This window comes from Psittacula echo, assembly GCF_963264785.1.
Source record: "Psittacula echo genome assembly, chromosome: 7".
Lineage (NCBI taxonomy): Eukaryota > Metazoa > Chordata > Aves > Psittaciformes > Psittacidae > Psittacula > Psittacula echo.
In genome coordinates this window covers 11,186,986-11,206,848 of record NC_137740.1, presented here as the reverse complement: position 1 = coordinate 11,206,848, position 19,863 = coordinate 11,186,986, and the positions used below count along the sequence as shown (strand labels likewise).

At 41.0% G+C, this 19,863-nt stretch overlaps 1 protein-coding gene across 11 annotated transcripts; it reads right to left on the bottom strand.

Moving 5' to 3' along the window:
• Positions 1–129: 129 nt before the first annotated feature.
• PRDX1 (peroxiredoxin 1) lies at positions 130–17,211 on the bottom strand. Of its 11 annotated transcripts, XR_013957287.1 has the most exons (10): positions 17,053–17,211; positions 13,248–13,364; positions 12,106–12,259; positions 11,677–11,799; positions 10,695–10,825; positions 8,906–9,095; positions 8,217–8,300; positions 5,089–6,952; positions 1,740–4,598; positions 130–286 (listed from the first exon to the last, which is right to left on the bottom strand). XR_013957287.1 is itself a non-coding variant. In XM_080622351.1 (6 exons), the coding sequence occupies exons 2-6, from the start codon at positions 13,351–13,353 to the stop codon at positions 9,010–9,012; spliced, it is 600 nt and encodes a 199-aa protein (XP_080478477.1). In that variant the 5' UTR covers positions 13,354–13,364; positions 17,053–17,211; the 3' UTR covers positions 8,706–9,009. The 11 variants fall into 11 exon arrangements, 1 of the variants encoding a protein (XP_080478477.1); XR_013957288.1 differs by lacking the exon at positions 130–286 and having other exon boundaries at positions 876–4,598; positions 8,217–8,364; XR_013957289.1 differs by lacking the exon at positions 130–286 and having other exon boundaries at positions 876–4,598.
• Positions 17,212–19,863: the final 2,652 nt, after the last annotated feature.

The following is a 19,863-nucleotide window of genomic DNA, read 5'->3' as shown; positions in this document are numbered from 1 at the left end:
CCCAGCACCCCTTCAGATACTGGAAGGCTGCTCTGAGGTCTCCATGCAGCCTTCTCTTCTCCAGGCTGAACAGCCCCAACTTTCTGAGCTTGGAATATAAAAAAAATAAAACATACAGCACATCATGACTAAGTCTAATAACTGTTTATATTTGCCAGGTCGTTTCAGCAAGCACATGACAATGCACTTCGATATTTACCTCTGTTCCTGCAGTAACAAAAGTTCAAGGTGTCCAGTGCATAACTGATATTTGAGGGATTTTCCCTCAGGAACTTGAAAGTAATACCTGTAAGTATAGGAATTCTCATTTATTAAAACATATTAGTAAGTACTGAGTCACAGGAAGGGCAAATGTGTGTTCTTTGTGCTTCTGGCACTACAGTTATGTCAGGCAGAACGGAGTACAAGTATTTAATAACATTTCCATTCCTACTACAGTAATCTTGGAGTGAATTGGATTGGTTCTTACTGGCTTTCTCTTAGGTGGGTTACTAAGATCCACAGCTGCAGCTGATAATTTTCTTTCCTTGCTGGTTGGACTGTATAATGGTCTTTGTCTTTTAAAACTGAAGTGTGAGAACCTGTTTGACTTATCACTTGGGACAAGACTAGACATGGTGAGGAACAGATCAGTCTTGGATCCTGGGGCATTGTGAAGGCATTCTTATTTTCAGCGCTTAGAAATGTCAAACAAGTAATACAAGTAATTGCAAATACTTGGATAGATTTACTTGTTCATGTATTACCTTCTATGTTTTTTGACAAGTAAGTTTTCTCCAAATCCTAATTTTTACACATATTAAAGTATCTTTTTTCCTCAATATAACCAGAACAGTGAGTATTCAAGAGCTGAACAGTAAAAAGAACCCCAAAACTTAAATTAAAAGGTACTTTAATTTGAATTAAGATTTAGCTACAAAATACTCGGTATATTTCAAGCTAATAAAATATTCAAGAATTAACAAATTTGTAATGTTTTTTGTGCACATGACATCATTCATCTTCAATTAAAATTTCTGCATTTTGGCTTCATTAAAATAACATTTTTATTAAGATTAAAGATGTGACAGAAAATAGTGATTAAATGCAAAGCACAGTCTACTCTGGTGATAAGCAGCCATCAGGGTTATTACTCAGAAATGGAAACACACTTGAAAAACTGATTTTTTTTCTTTTGTGTGAGTTAAATCAGTTGCATCTCAGTGGTACAAGAATAAGTAGTGATGTTTCTTTAGGGTATGAAATTGAGTTTGGCAAACTTAATTCCCAATATTGCCTTATTTCCTTCTTCTATAAAAGGGTGTCTTGTAACAATCCTGGCTGTCTAAGCGATGGAAGACCGAAGATAGTTTGCTTGTATAAATCAGTACTGGTGTGTCAGACAGAACTAGCCAACCTTATGAGAGCAGAGCACTCTTCTGTTTTGACATTGGGTTTTGTTTTGTGTTTTTTAGGGCTAGATTGTTCTCCTCTGGGTCAGAAGCATAATTTTACTCATTCAGTATAGCATATGTGGTCTTTTATTCATTTGTGAATAAAATTATTGGTGGTGTAGCTACTATTTAACAAGGGTTAAATTACTGAAAATGCAGTGACTTGAATTTGATTATAAAGAAAAAAGAAGTGAGTAAAGACTTCTGTATTTCTAAACCCAAGAAGTGGCAGCTACTGATCAGCACCTCTGTGGTTATCAGCACTCTTTGTTCAGCCCCATGCAAAGAATACATGTAAAAAGTTACCTTTGAATACTGACATAAGTGGCAACAGCTGCAAAGTTGTTCTAATGGGAAGTGAGATTTGCCATCTACTGCAGCAGAGAGCCAGCTCCACCTCTGCAACCTCAACTGTCACTAATTCATCTACCAAAACGGACACGGGTATTAATGAGACTCTTCTTGCTGTGAAGTTGGCTTTGTGTCATATCATATATCCTGTAAGAGATCATCCATCAAGTTTGCTTCAGAGCACTTCCCTTCTAGGTTTTCAAGGAGGAAACAGAAACAACAAAGGAACACAAATGTACTTTTCTCTCAGTGACTGAAACAGAGAGATGTTCACATTCCTTAGAAAAAAAACAGTAATTTAGATGAAAAAATAGGTTTTGGTTTTTTTTTTTTCCAAATAACTGAAACACAATAATGGGACATATGGTGGGAAACTTCAAAAAAATAAATATGTTATCACAGAAGGAGTGATATTTTAGTAGAATTTTAAAATCTCTCCACTACTCTACCACAATCTGCAAAATGTATTTATTTATGTATAAAAGTATTTGGAATGGCTACTTCCTGAAAAAAATCAAACACGTAACTATCATTCGTTAATATTACATCTATAAAACATTTCTTATTTTTGTTGATGTTTGTACATAATTCAGTGAGCAAGAAAATTTATTTTTAATAACTCCATAGGTTTTATTTCCCCGAAACAGTTCCTACAGGAACTTTTCAAGAGATTGAATTTTTTCTGGTTTTTGAGAGAATTCCTGCAAGTAAATTAAAGACATGATGGGGTGGATCTGGGGGGTTGAAAAATACCCTACAGAATCTAAAATTTATGCAGAATCCTTACTTTTTCTATGAATGCATAAAAACTGTTATTCTTTTTAAAAGAATTAGCTAATTTTAGGTTTTAATTTCATATCATAACCATTTTTCCAGTATTGTTCTGACCAGCCAATCTATTAATAGGCTTTTCTGTGAAAATATAAAAGACTACAGCAATAAAAATGACAAAGAAAATCACCTTATTTTTGTGAACACTAAATTTCATGAAATACAGTAATTTTTAGTTACATTGTTTTATTAAATGTAGATTAAAGATTTCTCTCTTGATGAAGGACATTACTCTTACTTGTCGGTGCAGATACTTCAAAAGTATGTTGCTGTAGAACACGGAACACAAATGTCCTGAGCTCACAGGGGACAGCGCAATCTTAGTGACTTCACATATATTCATGTATCTATGGTCAAATGGTATCTCACACAGGAAGACTAAATTGAGACACGTCCCATAATATGCACAATGATTTAAGTTTCAGTTGAAAGAGCCAAGTTTCACATTGAAGTCCAAACCTATCATCACTAGGTGTGGCAAGAGGAGCTTACACAGGCACATCTCTTGTTCTAGAACACTGCAAACAACTTACAGCACAATGGCAACCTGTTCTCTGCATCCACGTAAGCGTGTGCAGCATAGATTAGTTCATTATGCAGATGTTTCATTCGCACAGGCTTGGCCTGCAAAGCCATGCTGTAATATCATACTCCTATGTTCTGTGACGTGTTTGAATTACACCAACATTACAGGTGAAGACACTGACTAGTGACTTGATAGAAACATAGACACGTGGATAGCCAAAATAAAATCAGCTCTGGCTGTAAGTTAAATGTAAATTTATCTGGGGTTTTTTTACCTTCTAGTGTTAAAAATAGAAGCTCACATATTAATGATCAAAATAACACCTATTTCTTTGATTGCCTAATTCAGTGTTCTTTCTGTGTGTATGATTAATTTGTATCCAAAGAAAAGACAGTGACAGCTTTAACACACTTTCTGAATTGATGTACAAGTGTAATGTGCTCCTACCAGTACAGGCTGGACAGAACCACTAGTCTGTGGCTTCACACCACTCTTCTGCACTTACTTCATTTGACCCTTGGCAAAGTAGAACCATGATGTTTCTGTCTTCAGCACTCTATGCTTTATCTGTCTAGCAAGATACTTCAGAATATATATTTACACAGTTTGTCCTGCAATACTGAACACCAGACCCACTGAAAATTTCAGAGGATATATATAGTATTTTTCCAACTGTTAATATGATAAACCCCATTATTTTAATAAAATCTTTACATGACTGTTGCTTTTATGTATAGCATTACAAAAAAGTACAGTCATGGAGCTTTTGTAAACATACTTTCCTAACCAAAGTGCATCATTTTGCAATACCTGCCAGGTGTAAACTGCTTGCTTCTGTTCTTTGAACTGTATTGATCTGCTCTTCTAAGGCCCAATAAAAAGGCTGGAGCACTTGTTAAGAAAATAGTACTTTTTAAATTTAGTAGCATTTTAGAGTATTTTTCAAAGCCAGTGAGAAATCTGGTTTGTAACAGTGTTAATTCTTTAAACATTACTAAGCATTTCTGTTCTTATAAATGTCTAGAAATAAATACACAATTGTTAATATTGAAATAGCATTCTGCTGGTTTTGACTGGGATAGAGTTAATTTTCTTCATAGCAGCTGGCATGGGGCTGTGTTTTAGATTTGTGCTGGAAACAGTGGATAACAAAGGGATGTTTTTGTTAAGTGCTGAGCAGTGCTTACAGTCAAAACTGTTTCTGCTCCTCATTCCATGAGTGAGTAGGCTGGGGGTGCACAAGAGGGGATCCACGCTGGAGCAGTCTATTCCTGAAGGACTGCACCCATGGAAGGCACCCACACTGGAGCAGTTTGTGAAGAGCTGCAGGATGGACTCACGTTGAAGTTTGTGAAGAACTGGCTCCTGGGGTAGGCACCTCACACTGGAGCAGGGGAAGAGTGTGGGGAGTCTTCCCCTTGGTGGAGAAAGGAGCCATTCCCTATTCCTCAGTGCTGCTGGAGGGGAGAGAAAGTAAAGAATTCAGGAGTAAAGTTAAACCTGAGAAGAAGGGAGGGATGTGGAGAAGACATTTTAACATTATGTTTTTATTTCTTATTATCCTACTCTGATTTGATTGGTAATAAATTAAGCTATTTCCCCGCTCAAGATGAGTGTTTTGTCTGTGACAATAATGTGTGAAGGATCTTCCCCTGTCCTTATAAGATACAAACAACTCTTCAGAGATTAAGACTGAAACTTCACATGCTTGTAAAATTTTCACATGCTTGTAGAACAGTCTTTTGCAAAGCAGCGAGCCAGTTGTAAAACTGGTAATCACAGCAAGCAGCTACAAATAAAGACAACTAGGAAAGAGACACTGTAAGATGTAATTTGTTTCCCTTCACCTGACAGTTTTGAGTGAGATATAAAGAAACTAATGAATGCAACATTGTATTTATAATAAGCAGCCAAAATGGGAAATAAAAAAAAGATGAAATTACTCACACATTAAAAAAGGGGCAAACATCACACTTAAGATTCCATCCTTTCTAAATAGCATCTGCTGTGTACACGCTCAGGGAAAATCCCAGTAAGCAGGACAGGACACTGCAACAGCTGTCTGTCTTGCCACCAAAACCAAGTGTTGCTGATGTGTTTTTACTGGGAAATATGACACCTTTGATCATGAAATCAAAACCAGTTCATAACTGTAATGAAAATGGTACATGAAAAAGTGTTTCTTAATGAGGATAAGAGTTATTTGAATGTCACAGAAACACCAATCTAAGATGTCACAATACCAGGAGTGAGGTGTACCCTAGAGCACTTACTGGAAATTCCAAGTTACATTTGAACTAAGTTTAAGCAAAGAAATAAACCCAGGCTCTTCTTGATTTGTGTAAGTGGTATGTGTTACCCATACTGCGCGTTACACTACTCTTGGAAACATTAAAATGACAGTTTCACAGATGTTCCCATGAGTTCCTCACATGCCTGAAGAATAAACAAAAACCTAAAAATATTTAACTGCATCAATTCCCACAGTCAATCATTTGGTGTAAACATGTAAGACAGTTCCTAACCCACAGGTATTTTGATTCTTGGCTGTTTGAATTTCCACATTTATCATAGAATCACAGAATAGTTTGGGTTGGAAAGGACCTTAAGATCATTCAGTTCCAACCCCCTGCCATGGGCAAGGATACCTCACACTAAACCATGCCACCCAAGGCTCTGTCCAACCTGGACTTGAACACTGCCAGGGATGGAGCATTCACAACTTCCCTGGGCAACCCATTCCAGTGTCTCACCACCCTCACAGTAAAGAACTTCTTCCTTATATCCAATCTAAACTTCCCCTGTTTAAGTTTGAACCCATTACCCCTTGTCCTGTCACTACAGTCCCTAATGAAGAGTCCATCCCCAGCATCCTTATAGGCCCCCTTCAGATACTGGAAGGCTGCTATGAGGTCTCCACATAGCCTTTTCTTCCCCAGGCTGAACAGCCCCAACTTTCTCAGCCTATTTTCATATGGGAGGTGCTCCAGTCCCCTGATCATCCCCATGACCTCCTCTGGACTTGTTCCAACAGTTCCATGTCCTTTTTATGTTGAGGACACCAGAACTGCACACAATACTCCAACTCACCAGAGACTATGATATTTAAATACATACCATTAGCAGGGTCTCTGTGTTCCAACTCTCAGTGGACAGCAGCAGTCCAGTTATAAGTGCAAGGTTTTTCTCAATCACAGAAGTTTTCCTCACAGAATAGCTACTTAAGTAGTGATCAAGATTAACCACTTCTCAAAATATAATTAGCACATGAACACAACTATGACTACTGGCATATTTAAAAGGGAGGAGGTGTTAAAAATACAGTGTTGAACATTAGACATCACTCAAAGCAGGAGTGCAGCTGTGTTAGCAGGGAGGGTGAATGCCAAACCTGTCAGAACTTGAGTATCCACATGACCATTATGCACAGGAAATACCTCACCAAACAGAACACACTACATCAGAGGAGCAGGTGAGACAAATGAAGACGAGCTATTTTGACAGGACACACCAGCTCCCGGATCTCCCACTGGGGCAACCCCGGCCTCTTCCCGGCCACAGCCACGACGCAGAGGCTGCTGGACATCGCTGCTCCCGCCGGAGGGCGGCCCGGCCACTGCGCAAGGCAAGGCACCGCCCGCAGCCAATCGGCGGCCCCCGTTGGGAAAGCGCGGGAGGCACCAGCGGCAGGAAGGGTCCGCTGTGGTGAGGAGCAGAGGGCGAATCCAGAGCCGGGGACAAGCACGGGGGGACTCGCTCTGGCTTTTGGGAAGGAGGTCCAAGTCCAGAACGCGAGAGAACGCCTTCACCCCTACGACAAGGGCAGGCAGGAGAGCAGGCAGTAACTCTATTCCTTTTAAATGCTCTATTTTTAACATCTGAAGAGCGATCAGAGTTAAGGATTTAAGAAGGGGTTTCTGTCATAGCCAAGGCCTGAACTTCATCATTAAAGTAGAAGCCCTCAGTTTGGCACAGAACAGCCTTATTTGCTACGCTATCAGGAGTTAGGAGGACATCATGCAGCATTTCTGCATAGATATATATGTATATATATATAAAATAGCCCAATTAGAACAGGTGCAATTTTTCTGAGTAAGAGCAGAAGTTAGTTACACCAAAGATTCCTCATTCCACAAGATATGAGCACACTAATACTGTACCCTCTAAACTGCTGTAACCAATTTTATAACATTTCAATGCTAATAGAGCCATATACAACTAACGTACGTTTTACATTAGATTAGCTCTGATTTTACTCCTTTTCATTTGCTAGGAAAGAAGTTAGCTGAGCACAAAGATCTTAAAATCATAGAATAGTTAGGGTTGGAAAGGACCTTAAGACCATCTAGTTCCAATCAAACTGGTTAGTATTCATTCACTTACCTTGAACCCTATATAAACACTCCTGTTGCTTCTCAATGCCACCCTACAGCATTACCCTCATTTGTTATCTTGATGAGAATTTTGAATTTAAACACTAAAGCAAAATATTATCCAACTAAGCAAAACTTTCACACAGCTTCAGATTTGCGCCACTTAAGCAAGGCCCAGGGGATTAGCTACTGTACTGTTTATTGCAACACTCAACAGCAAGGCTTCTGCAATGAATATTTCTTCAAACTGCAGAAGGCACGCAACTTTCACTTCTGACACATGTTAAGTTGCCCTGGGCCTCAACTTCATTACTGCTCACTTGAAGCAGGACAGAACTTGTTTACTGCTTGAGGAGCTGAAGTTACATGCAAGATCTTGGGCTTTAAGAGTTTCATCTTTACAGGTACATAAAGATCACAGGGTTCTAATTCACTTCTATTGCTACGCAATAGCTCCTTACCCAAATCCCCAGCTCCGAAGTTCAGGACTTTATTCAATCCACCTTTAACCATGAAGCTACACAACTTTAATGTTACTTAAGGCCACAGTCATGTGCTTTTTGTTTTACATTATGCACACTTTTGTAATACAAAGATAAAAGACAAGGCTGAGCACACCCAAGTGCCAGATTTTATAGTGCTGCTCTTCTTTTGATCTTAATCATACAACAAGCAGCTAATGGATAACTGGCATATTCTCACTCTCATTCCATGTAGTGGGAGAGACCAAGGACAAGTGTTGTACATCCAAGGAAGTCTGCTTTCAGAAAGGCCAGTCTTCCACTCCTGTGAAGTGTTGAAACTGAGTACCAATTCCCAGAAATTTAGCATAAACAGTCACAGTTCTGACCTGTGATGCAGAAATAACTAAATTGACACAGAACATGAAAAATATGCCCAGCCTTTGTTAGTCACCTCTATGCTTCATGCTCTGGGCACTGTAGTATTACTTAACTCTGACGGACTAAAAATCAAACCATGTTCCTCTACTTAGTAGCAAAGTTATGGCAAGTGTAAAGAGTACTTTATCACTGCAACATGAAAACCATTAATATCCCCATTCTAATAGAGCTGTAAAAGGCCTCTAGAATTGAGATATCTACAGACAGCTCAGCAGACCAAACTTTCAGAAGTTTAGCCTGCATTGCTTTCAGGTCTCCTGATGATGATACATAAGAACAGTAGACAGTATGCTCTTTCCACAAGTTTAATAGAGTTACAAAAGGATACCACTGCTCTATATGCAACACATGTCTAATCACATACACTGCATTGTCACTAAAGTCATTAGGGCTTAATGTACAGATACTGATCATTAAGATTTTCTATGAAGGTACTGTCAACAGGACAAACTTTCCTTCAAGTAAAAAAAAAAAAGTTACTGCTTATACCTATAGGATGATCCCTTGACTCAGATGCAATGACTTAGTCAAAGTTCAGTAACTGATGCTTGCTCTTTATGTAAGGCATACTAGTTTCCATGCAGACTGGAGGTTTATTTCTGCTTGGAGAAATACTCTTTACTTTTGTGAACATCAGGCTTGATTGTGTCACTGCCAGGCTTCCAGCCAGCTGGGCACACTGAAACAATAAGAATGTTTTAAGTCTTACCCGCTGCTCCTCCCAAACTTGTTTTTCATGTAACATTAAAGCAAATTAGCAACTCAAAACATGTATACATCTTTGCAACATACAGAAGGTGAATTATTCAGTGTAGCATTATGTTAAATTCATTTTACTCATTTACATTTGTTTACTAGGTAGTAGCACCCAAGGAACTTGCTGTTTGCCCATGGAACAGTGGGCCCTTTATACACACACCCCTCCCCACTCTGCTTAAAAGCTTCACAGACGCTTGACAGCAAGGTCACACCAACTCCAGCAGCCTGGATGAGAAAGGCTTTATAAGGATTACAGTTCACTTCTCTGCTCAGATCCAGTCAAGTCTATATTCTCCTTATCTCTAAGTCAACCTTAGTTACATCCTCCAGTTTAATGGCAAGGGGCAGGAAAACTCTAGTTCCCCTATATGGCTATCAAAAAGCTACCAAGATGCAAAGGTTGCATGGCCTCAAAATTGCAGTATTTTTTGGACATGGTCTTCCTCATCTACAGCCATGTAAGGCTCGATGCTTGCTCCACACAAAACCAGCAGTCTTAGCTATAGTATTGTCAGCTTTTGAATGTTGCTCGGCACCTTATTCTGGTCTATCCTGGTTTAGATGAGACTGCAGTACTAGTTCTGGAAGAAAACTTGCCAACTTTTGACTACTCCAGCGCACAGTGAACCCCCAAAGGCTTTGCTTGCATGACATGTGACTACTTCACCAAATATTAGGGATGTGTCCTCAGCTGACAGAGGATGGCATACAAGTGAAACACTAAATCTCTTCAGGCTAGCACCTAGCCACAATTGCAGTGCATTTTAATAAAACCTGCCATTGATCTACCAGTTCTGAAGCAAGCTGCATGTGACCAGCAGTCACATGTACTGTACATTAAGTAGTGACAGCTAAAGACTACTAATACCTGCACAGCAATTTTGAGTTTCCATAACCTTTCAAAACTTTAATCTGCAGTGCCTTTTTTTTTTTTTTAATGTCTGCAGAAAAGCCACCAGCCTGAAGCACATTATCATTCCTCAACTATGGGCACAAAGACTCCATTTCCCTTCATCACATTGTGTCCATGTGTAGTGGGGCCAGAAGTCAGCAGGCTTTCTGGGAATTTGAAGACCTTGTCTAACACTGCATAAAACTTTGCATTAGTATTAATGGTCTCAACTTACCAAATCTGAGAGCAGAGTCTAAATTATGCTTACCTTTGCACCTTAAGTTATTACATGTTCTTAATTTCCATCTCAAGTATTTTCTGTATCTAACTGAAAGGGATACAACTACTATGAGCTCAGCAAGCCACCCAGCACCAAACTGATTTAAATGGTATTTCAGTACATACTCCATGGACAATTAAGTGGAAAAAGACAAATAGAACACCACAGTGTCCTTCAACAAGTAGCTTTACAGAGGCAGCTCCATTTCAGATTGATTGCTACATGTACTTAATACCTGTGATTAATACATGTACTGCATACTTTTCTGCAAACCTTGATTTAACCTGCTTTGTTAATACTATGCTCTAGAAAACACACTTAAGATTAGAAAGAGGAAGAACCCTTACCTTCCCCATGCTTATCTGTAAATTGGAAGGCCTGGACAAGCCTGAGGGTTTCATCAACAGAACGGCCAACAGGAAGATCATTGATTGTTATCTGCCTCAAAATTCCCTTCTCATCAATTATGAACAGGCCCCTAAAAAAAGAAAAAAAACCAAACCACAAAAAAACCAAACCAGCCCCAAAGTTAAACACAGCTTTAGAAAGACTGAAGTTCAGTATTTTATTATGGCAGTAAGTTGTGACATCTGTATTACTAGCCTCTTCCTAAAAACTAAAGCCTTTGGTGTATGCATAGCACTGGAACATTAGCAGCTGAAAGCCTAACATTCAGCAGGAACTAGGAGGCACAGGAGCCAAGTCAAAACACTTATGCAGGAAAACAGTGCTTCCTATTTAAGGAAGATACAAGCAGAGAAACAAAGTGGAAGAGAAGCCCAAGGGAAAAAGTGAAGGAGAGGCATTCTTATATACAAAGAAAAACTACACACACTGTTCTCAAAAACCCAACCCAGCAATGGCTCATCATTTATTCCTCCAAAGCCATGTGAAGAATTAAAAGAAGTTCAACTCCCTTTAAGTGGCAACTTTAAGGGAACAGTCAACTACAAGATACAGATTAATTAAAACCCAAGTTGTACTTGGGTTTAAACTACTAAATACCTGTAATCACTGCCTTGACTATGTAGGCCTCGCATTACCAATGTTTGCAGCAGCTCACCTGCATGACATTTGCACTGTGCACATAGGTAACCCAAGGGAAGCAGCAGGCATTTCTTCTGCTTACCAAAACCATGAAGTCTAAATATTGAGAACTAAGCAGCATCTCCCTTTGTACAGGTGTTTGACAGTCTGAAGCAGTTTACATCTAGAGTAGCTAATAGCTTCAGCTTGCTGTAGGTGTTCAAATATACACAAGCTGCATTCACCTGACATGCTCTATTGCAACATACAACTTCAACAGCAAGTTTACCTTCTGCACCTTACCTGTATGCAATACCTTCATCCTCTTTAAGTACCCCATATTGTTTGGCAATGGAACGGTTTGTGTCTGAAATCAACGGGATTTTCATAGTACCCAAACCTCCCTGTTTCTTTGGAGTGTTGATCCTAAAAAACAAAACAAACAAAAAAAAAAAACCAAATGCAGTTCAAATGTTACAAACACTTCATTCTAAACTGTCCATGTGAGGTATAACACAAGCTGCTCCTTTCCACAATATCATACTTGGTTTGCCACAAGGCAACGGCCAACCTGAACAGTATTCTCAGATCCGTTCAGAAGCACTTGGTGCTACCAATACTTCAAGTGTCTTTGATGTTTCAGTAGGCAAGTTTCAATACACTCAGGATTCATTTCCTGCAAGAACTGAGACCAGGCAGAACATTCTATTAGGTTAAGAGGCCAATTCTTACCAGGCAAGGTGACAAAAGTGAGAGTCAACAGAAGCTCCAATTACTTCACAGTTAATTTTCTTGAATTCATCGGCTCTGTCACTGTATGCAATAATTTCAGTTGGACAGACGAAAGTAAAGTCCAAGGGGTAGAAGAAGAACACAACATATTTTCCTGGAAGAGCAGTACAGCCAGTTAATCTCTCCTCCCTTTACAACAGTTGTCATATTCAACATCAACCATTCAAATACTGGTAGAAGAGAAAGGGCTTGATACAACTTTATCTTTAAAGATCAAATGGAAAACTACAGATGCCTCTATTTTAAGACTTGCTATATAGGTGGCAAGCCCATAAAGCACCTTGGGGGATTTGTATTTCAGCCAAATACCATTTACAACAGCCTTCAAGGCCACTCTACAGCTAATAACAAAGAACCCAATTCAGTCTCCAAAACCAGACTGTTAAATTTGACCAGGAATGCCTATCTCCTGGGTCTACTCCCATGGGCCTATCCAGAGTACACCTAGCACATACGCTAGAAGACCCTGTGACTGACTAACAAGAGTGCAGCTACACCACAGGTCTGAAAGGCTACAAGCCAAGGAGACATTTTATTTGAGTGCGTGACTAGCCTATACCTACTCATCACTCTCACACAGCCCGAGCCACAGCATCTTTAGAAATGTCTTTCCAAAGCCATCCACATTAGTACTCAAATACTTCACGCTTTCCCTTTGATTTTAGTAAGTTTTTTTTTGGCAAAGCAAACATTTTGCTAGTACTCTAGAAAGGATCTTCACTGGTTAGAGGAAAGAAACCACTTTCCATTGACAGAAAGCCTACAAGAGATTTTGCTGGTTCCGCATGGTTTGGAGATGTTACACCAATCTCATAGTATGATAGGACAAATACACCTGATCCATGATTACAGTTTAGAGGCATTTTATGCTAATTATTCACAATTCCTACAGCTGGGACATTCAGCCATGCTGCTGACAGCTTCCCAAGCACAGTCCAGCCATGACTGAGAACCACTGCACAAGCTGTGTACTTCAGTCCACTGCCAAGTGGTCACTATTACTTCAAAACCAAATAGAGATGTATCCACTATTACATATGGCTAGATGACATCTGTGTCATTAGAGAAGCACAGAAGCTTACCTCTATAGTCAGAAAGTTTGACATCTTTGAACTGTCCATCTGGCATTACAGCTGTGGCAGTAAAGTCAGGGGCTGGTTTTCCAATGAAAGCATTTCCTGAAGACATCTTGATTTAATCTAGATGGGGTTAATGACAATACAGTTTAGATAGTAGTAGGTTTGCACCTGGAAGTAAGCATTTATTCAAAGTATCCTATCAATCTAGACTGAACCCCAGAGACACTTTAGCAGCACTTGGTCTTGCAACACAAGGCTTAAGAGTGAAATTAGTTTTGTCACCTGGGTAGTCCAGTCAACGCACTAACTTCTCCCCTCAATCTATATACCCAGACAAAGCTGCTATAAACACTACTAGCACTTCACAATCTGTGGTTCATTCACCTTCTAATGATACAATAACAGTGATCTTTGACCAGTAACAGCTAAGAGACTGGGACAGGGCAGCCTAGAATTTCATCAGTACTCTGTAGATCTTTCCATCCTCCCATTTCACTTTGGTGGATGAGTTAAAGTCTGGTTGTATTTCTGGTTTGGTGGGTTTTGTGGTCTTGTTTTTGTTTCTTTTTAAGAACTTTTGATGAGGAGACCCTTGTTCAATTTCGCAAGGGAATTTAAGTCCTCAAACTTTATCCTCCCGTTGATTCCAGAACAAAAGAACTTTTGTTAATCCCCAGAGACCAGTGCTCTGCATAACTCCACTTCAGCCTTTCAAACAATTAAACCTTGTTTTATTTGTGACAAGACTCACTGTATACATGGCAATCACATCCTATGTTAACAATTAAAATTTCATCAAGTCTTAAAACAGTACAAACAGGTTGTTCCCCTCCCCCATTCCCAAGTCTACTGAAAAAGTAAGAGGGCACACAAGGCCAAGAGAACTCTACTTCTCGCTGCCTGCCCTAAAAGCCAGTCATTTGTAATACACCCTGTACAGTATTTTTGCTCAGTCTGGGAATGCAGTGTATCACTTCAGAATTCCAGTTACTTCCACAGCATAAGTATATGTATTTGATAGATTATGAACCTGGTTTCTTCAACTCAAAATCTTAAGTGATTTCACTCAGGTCATTTCATATACTGCTACAAGCACTAGCTGCCTTGACAATAAAAAAACAAACCCTCTGAAAGGTTAGCATGAGTCTCATGTTACTAATGAAAGCTGAGATTCAATGATTTTTCAAGTCATGCCTGCAAGGCACCAAGTCCATTACAAAAAGAGTCGGGAACACCTCATTTCTTGGCTCTTTCTCCCTTGCCAGCCACTTTCTTCCTGAAAAACTAGCCTGTAAGTCATAAGCATTTAGCTTTCAATCCAAGTTTAGTCTTTTTAGTAATGGTTTTACATTTGAAAGTTTTTCTTCAATACCCTGACAGTATACAGACAGTAATCAACTACCTCTTAATTTTCATTTTGAGCAGTGTCAATACATTCAGCATTTCTAGCTGCTTTTTGCAATAAAATTCTTTTACCCATGTGTTAACCCAAGGCTTCAGTCTTCAACTGCAGCAGGCTGGGAGTGAGTCTTACAAATGAAGGTGGCCAGAACTACCAAGTGTTCACAGGATTGTACAGGAGCAGCCTAGCAGAAAGGCATCAATAATCCCTCTGCCAAGCATCACATGTGCCATGAATGCAGGTGGAATTCTGAAACCACAACTCTGTACTAGGTACAAGAGACAGCCACTGCACAGTATTTACTTGAGATGCCTACAGGTAGCAAGTTTTATCTCAAAAGCAAGAGCTGTTCTTGTCTGGAGCACAGGACCCCACATTTTATGACTGAATCACATTCTTCTCCATTACTTAAACTCAAGGTCATCCTTTTGCTCAGTACTATGACAGTCCTATATTTGTTCCACCAGCAATCCCTTGGAGTATTTATTATGCATCCAATGTCAAAAGCTGTCAGACTGCTCTTTGATACTTCCTCTTTCTAAGCTACAAGTTATTGCCCTCTTTTCAGTTACCATGAGTATTTTTAATACTGGCAGGAGATTTCAGTTGTTTTGTACTGCAGGAGAACCATCTGCTTTCCTCAGAGCAGTGACTGTGACCAGCCAACATTTCTGCTTTTCTGTGTGGGGTGAGCATGTGCTCTCACATGTTCTGATTGGATTTTTAACCACAGCATTTCCTAATCCACAGAGGAACAGACCAGACTCAATGTTATTTCATAGTCATAGAATTGCTTAGTTTGGAAGCGACCTTCAAGATTGAGTCCAACTGTTAACCTGGCACTGCCAAGTCCACCGCTAAATACACCCCCAAGTGTCACATCTACATGTCTTTTTAAATACCTCCAGGAATGGCAACTCAGCCACTTTCCTGGGCAGCCTGTTCCAATGCCTGACAATGCTTTCAGTGAAGAAGTTTTTCCTAATATCCAATCTAAATTCCCTTAGCACAATTTCAGGCCACTTCCTCTTGTCCCATTGCTTGTTACTTGAGAGAAGAGACCAACACTCACATTGCCACAACCTCCTGTGAGGTAACTGTAGAGACAGAAGGTCTCCCCTGAGTATCCTTTTTCTCTAGACTAAACCACCCTGCTTCCCTCAGCCACTCCTCATGAGACTTGTGCTTCACTAACTTCATTGCGCTTCTCTGGACCTGCTCCAGCACCTCAATACCTCTTGCAGTGAAGGGCTCAGAACTGAACACAGTATTCGAGAGGCAGCCTCACCAGCATCCAGTACAGGACAATCACTTCCCTGGCCCTACTGATAATAGCCAGGATACTTTTTGCCTTTTTGGCCACCTGGGCATGCTGCTGGCTCATACTCAGCTGGCAGTCAACCAGCACCCCCAGGTCCTTTCCCCCCCGGCAGCTTTCCACCTACTCTTCCCCAAGCCTGTAGCACTGCATAGGGCTGCTGTGACCCCAGGGCAGCACCTGGCACTAAGTCGTCCTGATCGCCCTTCTTTCTAGAAGAAAAGAGAACGGACACTGCCAATCAAGTACACCTGAATCAGGTCAGAACATCTTCGCTGCTCACAGCCACACACGGCCTCAATTATCTTCAACTTGCAATTATAATAAGCCAGACCTGCACTCCTAGCCAGCAATTCATACCTCTAGGATATCCTGAACAAAAGCGAAAGGCCATTTCAAAACACACCACCCACCTTCCACTTTGCTACCTTCAGACTGTCACCAAACCGCGGTTAAACTACCGGGCTGCGGTCAGAGGAGAGCGATATCGCCACAGATCTCCCGGGCTCCACCACGCCGCAGCCAACTACACCCAGACCGCGGAACGCGCTTCGCTGAAAAACCCCCTTACGCCAATTCTAAGGATCCACCTGCGCAAAAGGCCACTACATCGCCCTGCTACAGGGAACACCTGCCACCATGTATGCTCTACCAAGCCGAATCCAGCGTTACTTTGAGGGTTTTTTAAGGATTTAGACGAGAGAGGCCGAGCCGCGGCTTCCAGCGCAGCAGGATGCGGAGGGAGCTTCGCTCCTGGCCTCCCCTGCGGCACAATAGTAGAGCCGATAAAGGCGGGAGTGCAGGCAAGCTCTCTGCGGCCGTGTGTCGTCGTGCTCCCGCAAAAAAGAAGGGTAAAACCGCACAAGGAAAGAAAGCGGCGCTCCTTAGGGGGCAAGACGCGGAGCGAAAGCTCGCCCTTGAACGCTGCGCTCAAAAGCCCATCCCCGCAGAGGGGGAGGGGAAACAAACCCAAATAAACAAAAAAAACCCAAACAAATCCCACAAAAAACCGGAAAACACAGACTGCGCAAAACCCTACACGACCACCACCCTGCGGTATGCATGCGGCCCGCTCCCCTCCGACTTACACAAAGAGTCTTCTCCTACGTGTCACCCTCACTACTGCACCAGGCCGACTCAAACTGCGGCAGCTCCCCCCGCACCGCCCGCTTTATACCCGCCCCGATCTCGCGAGGAGAGCCTCTCCCAGCCCGCCTTGGGCTGCGCGGCCGCCTGCAAGGGCAGCATGACTCGGCAGGTTTGCGCCGGTCCCCCGACGGGGTGGGTTTGGTGCTGCTTATCTGAACGGAGACACTGCCGTGGGCTGTTGGAAAGCAGCAAAGGAATTCGAATAAATGGAGATAATGCGGAGGATGGTGTCCTGGGAGGTGCCGTGGAAATGGGCAATGTAATGGTTGTAAACAAGATGATTCAGGCGGCGTATTGCAAGAAGAAATTGCTTTATTAATGTCTTAATAGGTCCAAGCTGTAAATATTAAAAGTCATCAAAGAGGCAAAGGGTAGACAGAATTTTGAGGGAGAGTAAGAGGTAGCTGGCATGTCATTGAGATGGACTGGAGCTGGTGGTGATTTCAGTAAAGCCACACTTCCGCCTACAAAGCAATAGGCATTCCCAGTGTTACACAGGTGAGGGGTCAAATCTTTTATCCTCTCACTCTGCATTACCAACTTCCTCCTGAAACTGATTCCCAAGCTTTCATGGATCTCCTTCAATGGAAAGACTGATCCAACTCGTGCAAGTCAGCAAAAAGCTTAAAACTAAAATAAGAAATCAAAGTCTAACCTCTGAGCTTTGGGGAGTAGGACGGAAACTCTTAGACACAGCTACAGTTACTCACTTCAGGGAGTTTTGCATCATTCACAGAGTGAAGCGGCGCTGAGGAACACTTAGCATCTGTGAATCCTTACAAGCATTGTGTTTGGATCCAAGATTGAACTGAAGCAGCGTGGTGCTTTTTGAGGACCAAACCCTGAATTTAAATATAAAAACTTTATTAGACAATGAATACTAAAGGACATTAAGGACATATCCATGACAAACTGCTTGCTTAAGTCAAAAGTGATAAGGTGTTTATCAGCTGATTTTTACTCATCTGTTCTGCAGTTTACAGTTATATTTCTTCTACCTGTTAAAACTTGATTATAAATTGTAATGTAGAGAAAACCATAAAGGATTAATAAACTTTAAATGTTTGTAATCTGCATTGCTGTGTAGTGTTGCTGGGTGACCGTACCCATATGGTGATTCACCCTAGAGACAACTGGTTTCAGTTCCAGATGAAATTAGTTCTTAAATAATAAAAGCAAATAACATGCATATATGTACTTATGAAAAAAAATCTGCACTCCCCTTAATGCAAATAATTTATCTGCTACTGTTTCTGTTGCTATAGCATGCTTAGTCTTTTACAGAAAGAAATGTTACTTTCTTAACATCAATGTTGTGATGGCAATCAATGTCTATAAATTGAGACATGTATATACCTACCTATTAACCCAGGCCTGTCAATGAACCTATCAACCCCTATTGACCCTGAAAGGTCAAGCAGTCCTAATTAAAACCACTAGAACAATGTAGTCTTACTGCATCTCTGGCAGGTTTACCAATGGACAAAGCAGTAATGACTTTCTCATGGTTTCAGACTCCCTTAATGCTTGTGCTTACTTCTCATACTTTCAGATGCATAATACACCCATGTCACATAGGTGCCACAATGCCATTTGTTCCATGTTCGCGCTTTAAGCGTTGCATTTCCATTCATATGTCCATGGCCTCATTATTTTTTATTAGTTTCTGAGCTAGTCTTTCCAAACATCAGTTTCTGTAGGTTTTGGAGTGATAACTTGCCACAGCCACTCCTTGTTCATGTGTTTCTGTAGCCTCTTTCAATCTTTAGATGCAAGATACTATCTAGATTGAAAAAAAAACCCAAACCAAAACCAGACTTCTCCAAGAGAAACACAGCATGTCTGCCCAAGCAGGTACTGGAACGACACAGTGCCCCCACACTTTGCTTCTCTACACTCTGTTCTTCACACAGCGGCTTAACCACGCTCTAGTATTGTGCTAAAACAGCTGCCAGACAGGATCAGCTTGTACCTGGTTAGTGTGGAGCATCAGGAGCCCAAGTGCAGGCCTCTTTGCACGCATCCATACAGATATGGCCACAGTAAGTGATTTATGTATTAACATGAGAAGCTGGCTGGCCCTGAAGTGCCAGAGCACTGAAACTACCTGAAGATTTCTAACTTGGTAACCATGCGAGGTTTTGCATGGATCATTTTGTATCTCCCACATATGTTGGGAATGGGTCCCTGATGTGAAAAACAAAACCCCCACCATGTGTAAAAACAAAGGCAAAGAAATAGGTCCTACGTGAGAACACTACCCCACATTTAGGTTTCCATGCATTTTGTCAGAAGAGAATTTAGGGATTTTACATAAGTGTATCCAGGACTTCTAGAGTAAGATGAACTTAGAACAGCAGTGTCATCTGGGTTTGGGTAACACTGAGCACACTGCTTGAGCATATCCATGTTAGTGCAACAGCGGAGATGATCCATGCATGCCCTCTAAAGCAGCACATTAGGACATCCTCACACATGTTCTGGAGAGCTCATCACTGTATGTGCAGAATGTCTGCTGAATCCAGAACATGCTTAACCTCCTGTATATACATCACGGGTACAGGAAGTGTAAAAGCCTGGACACATGGGACATTATAATATATGCAAAAACTCACCTGAAAACTCAAAGCTCACATGCTCCCAAGCTGTGGGGCATTTACGCACAAGCAGCTGGTTAACAACAGTTTTAATCAAAACAAAAATACATATTATTAAATATACAATGCATATGTTTGCTTTCCTCGTTTTGC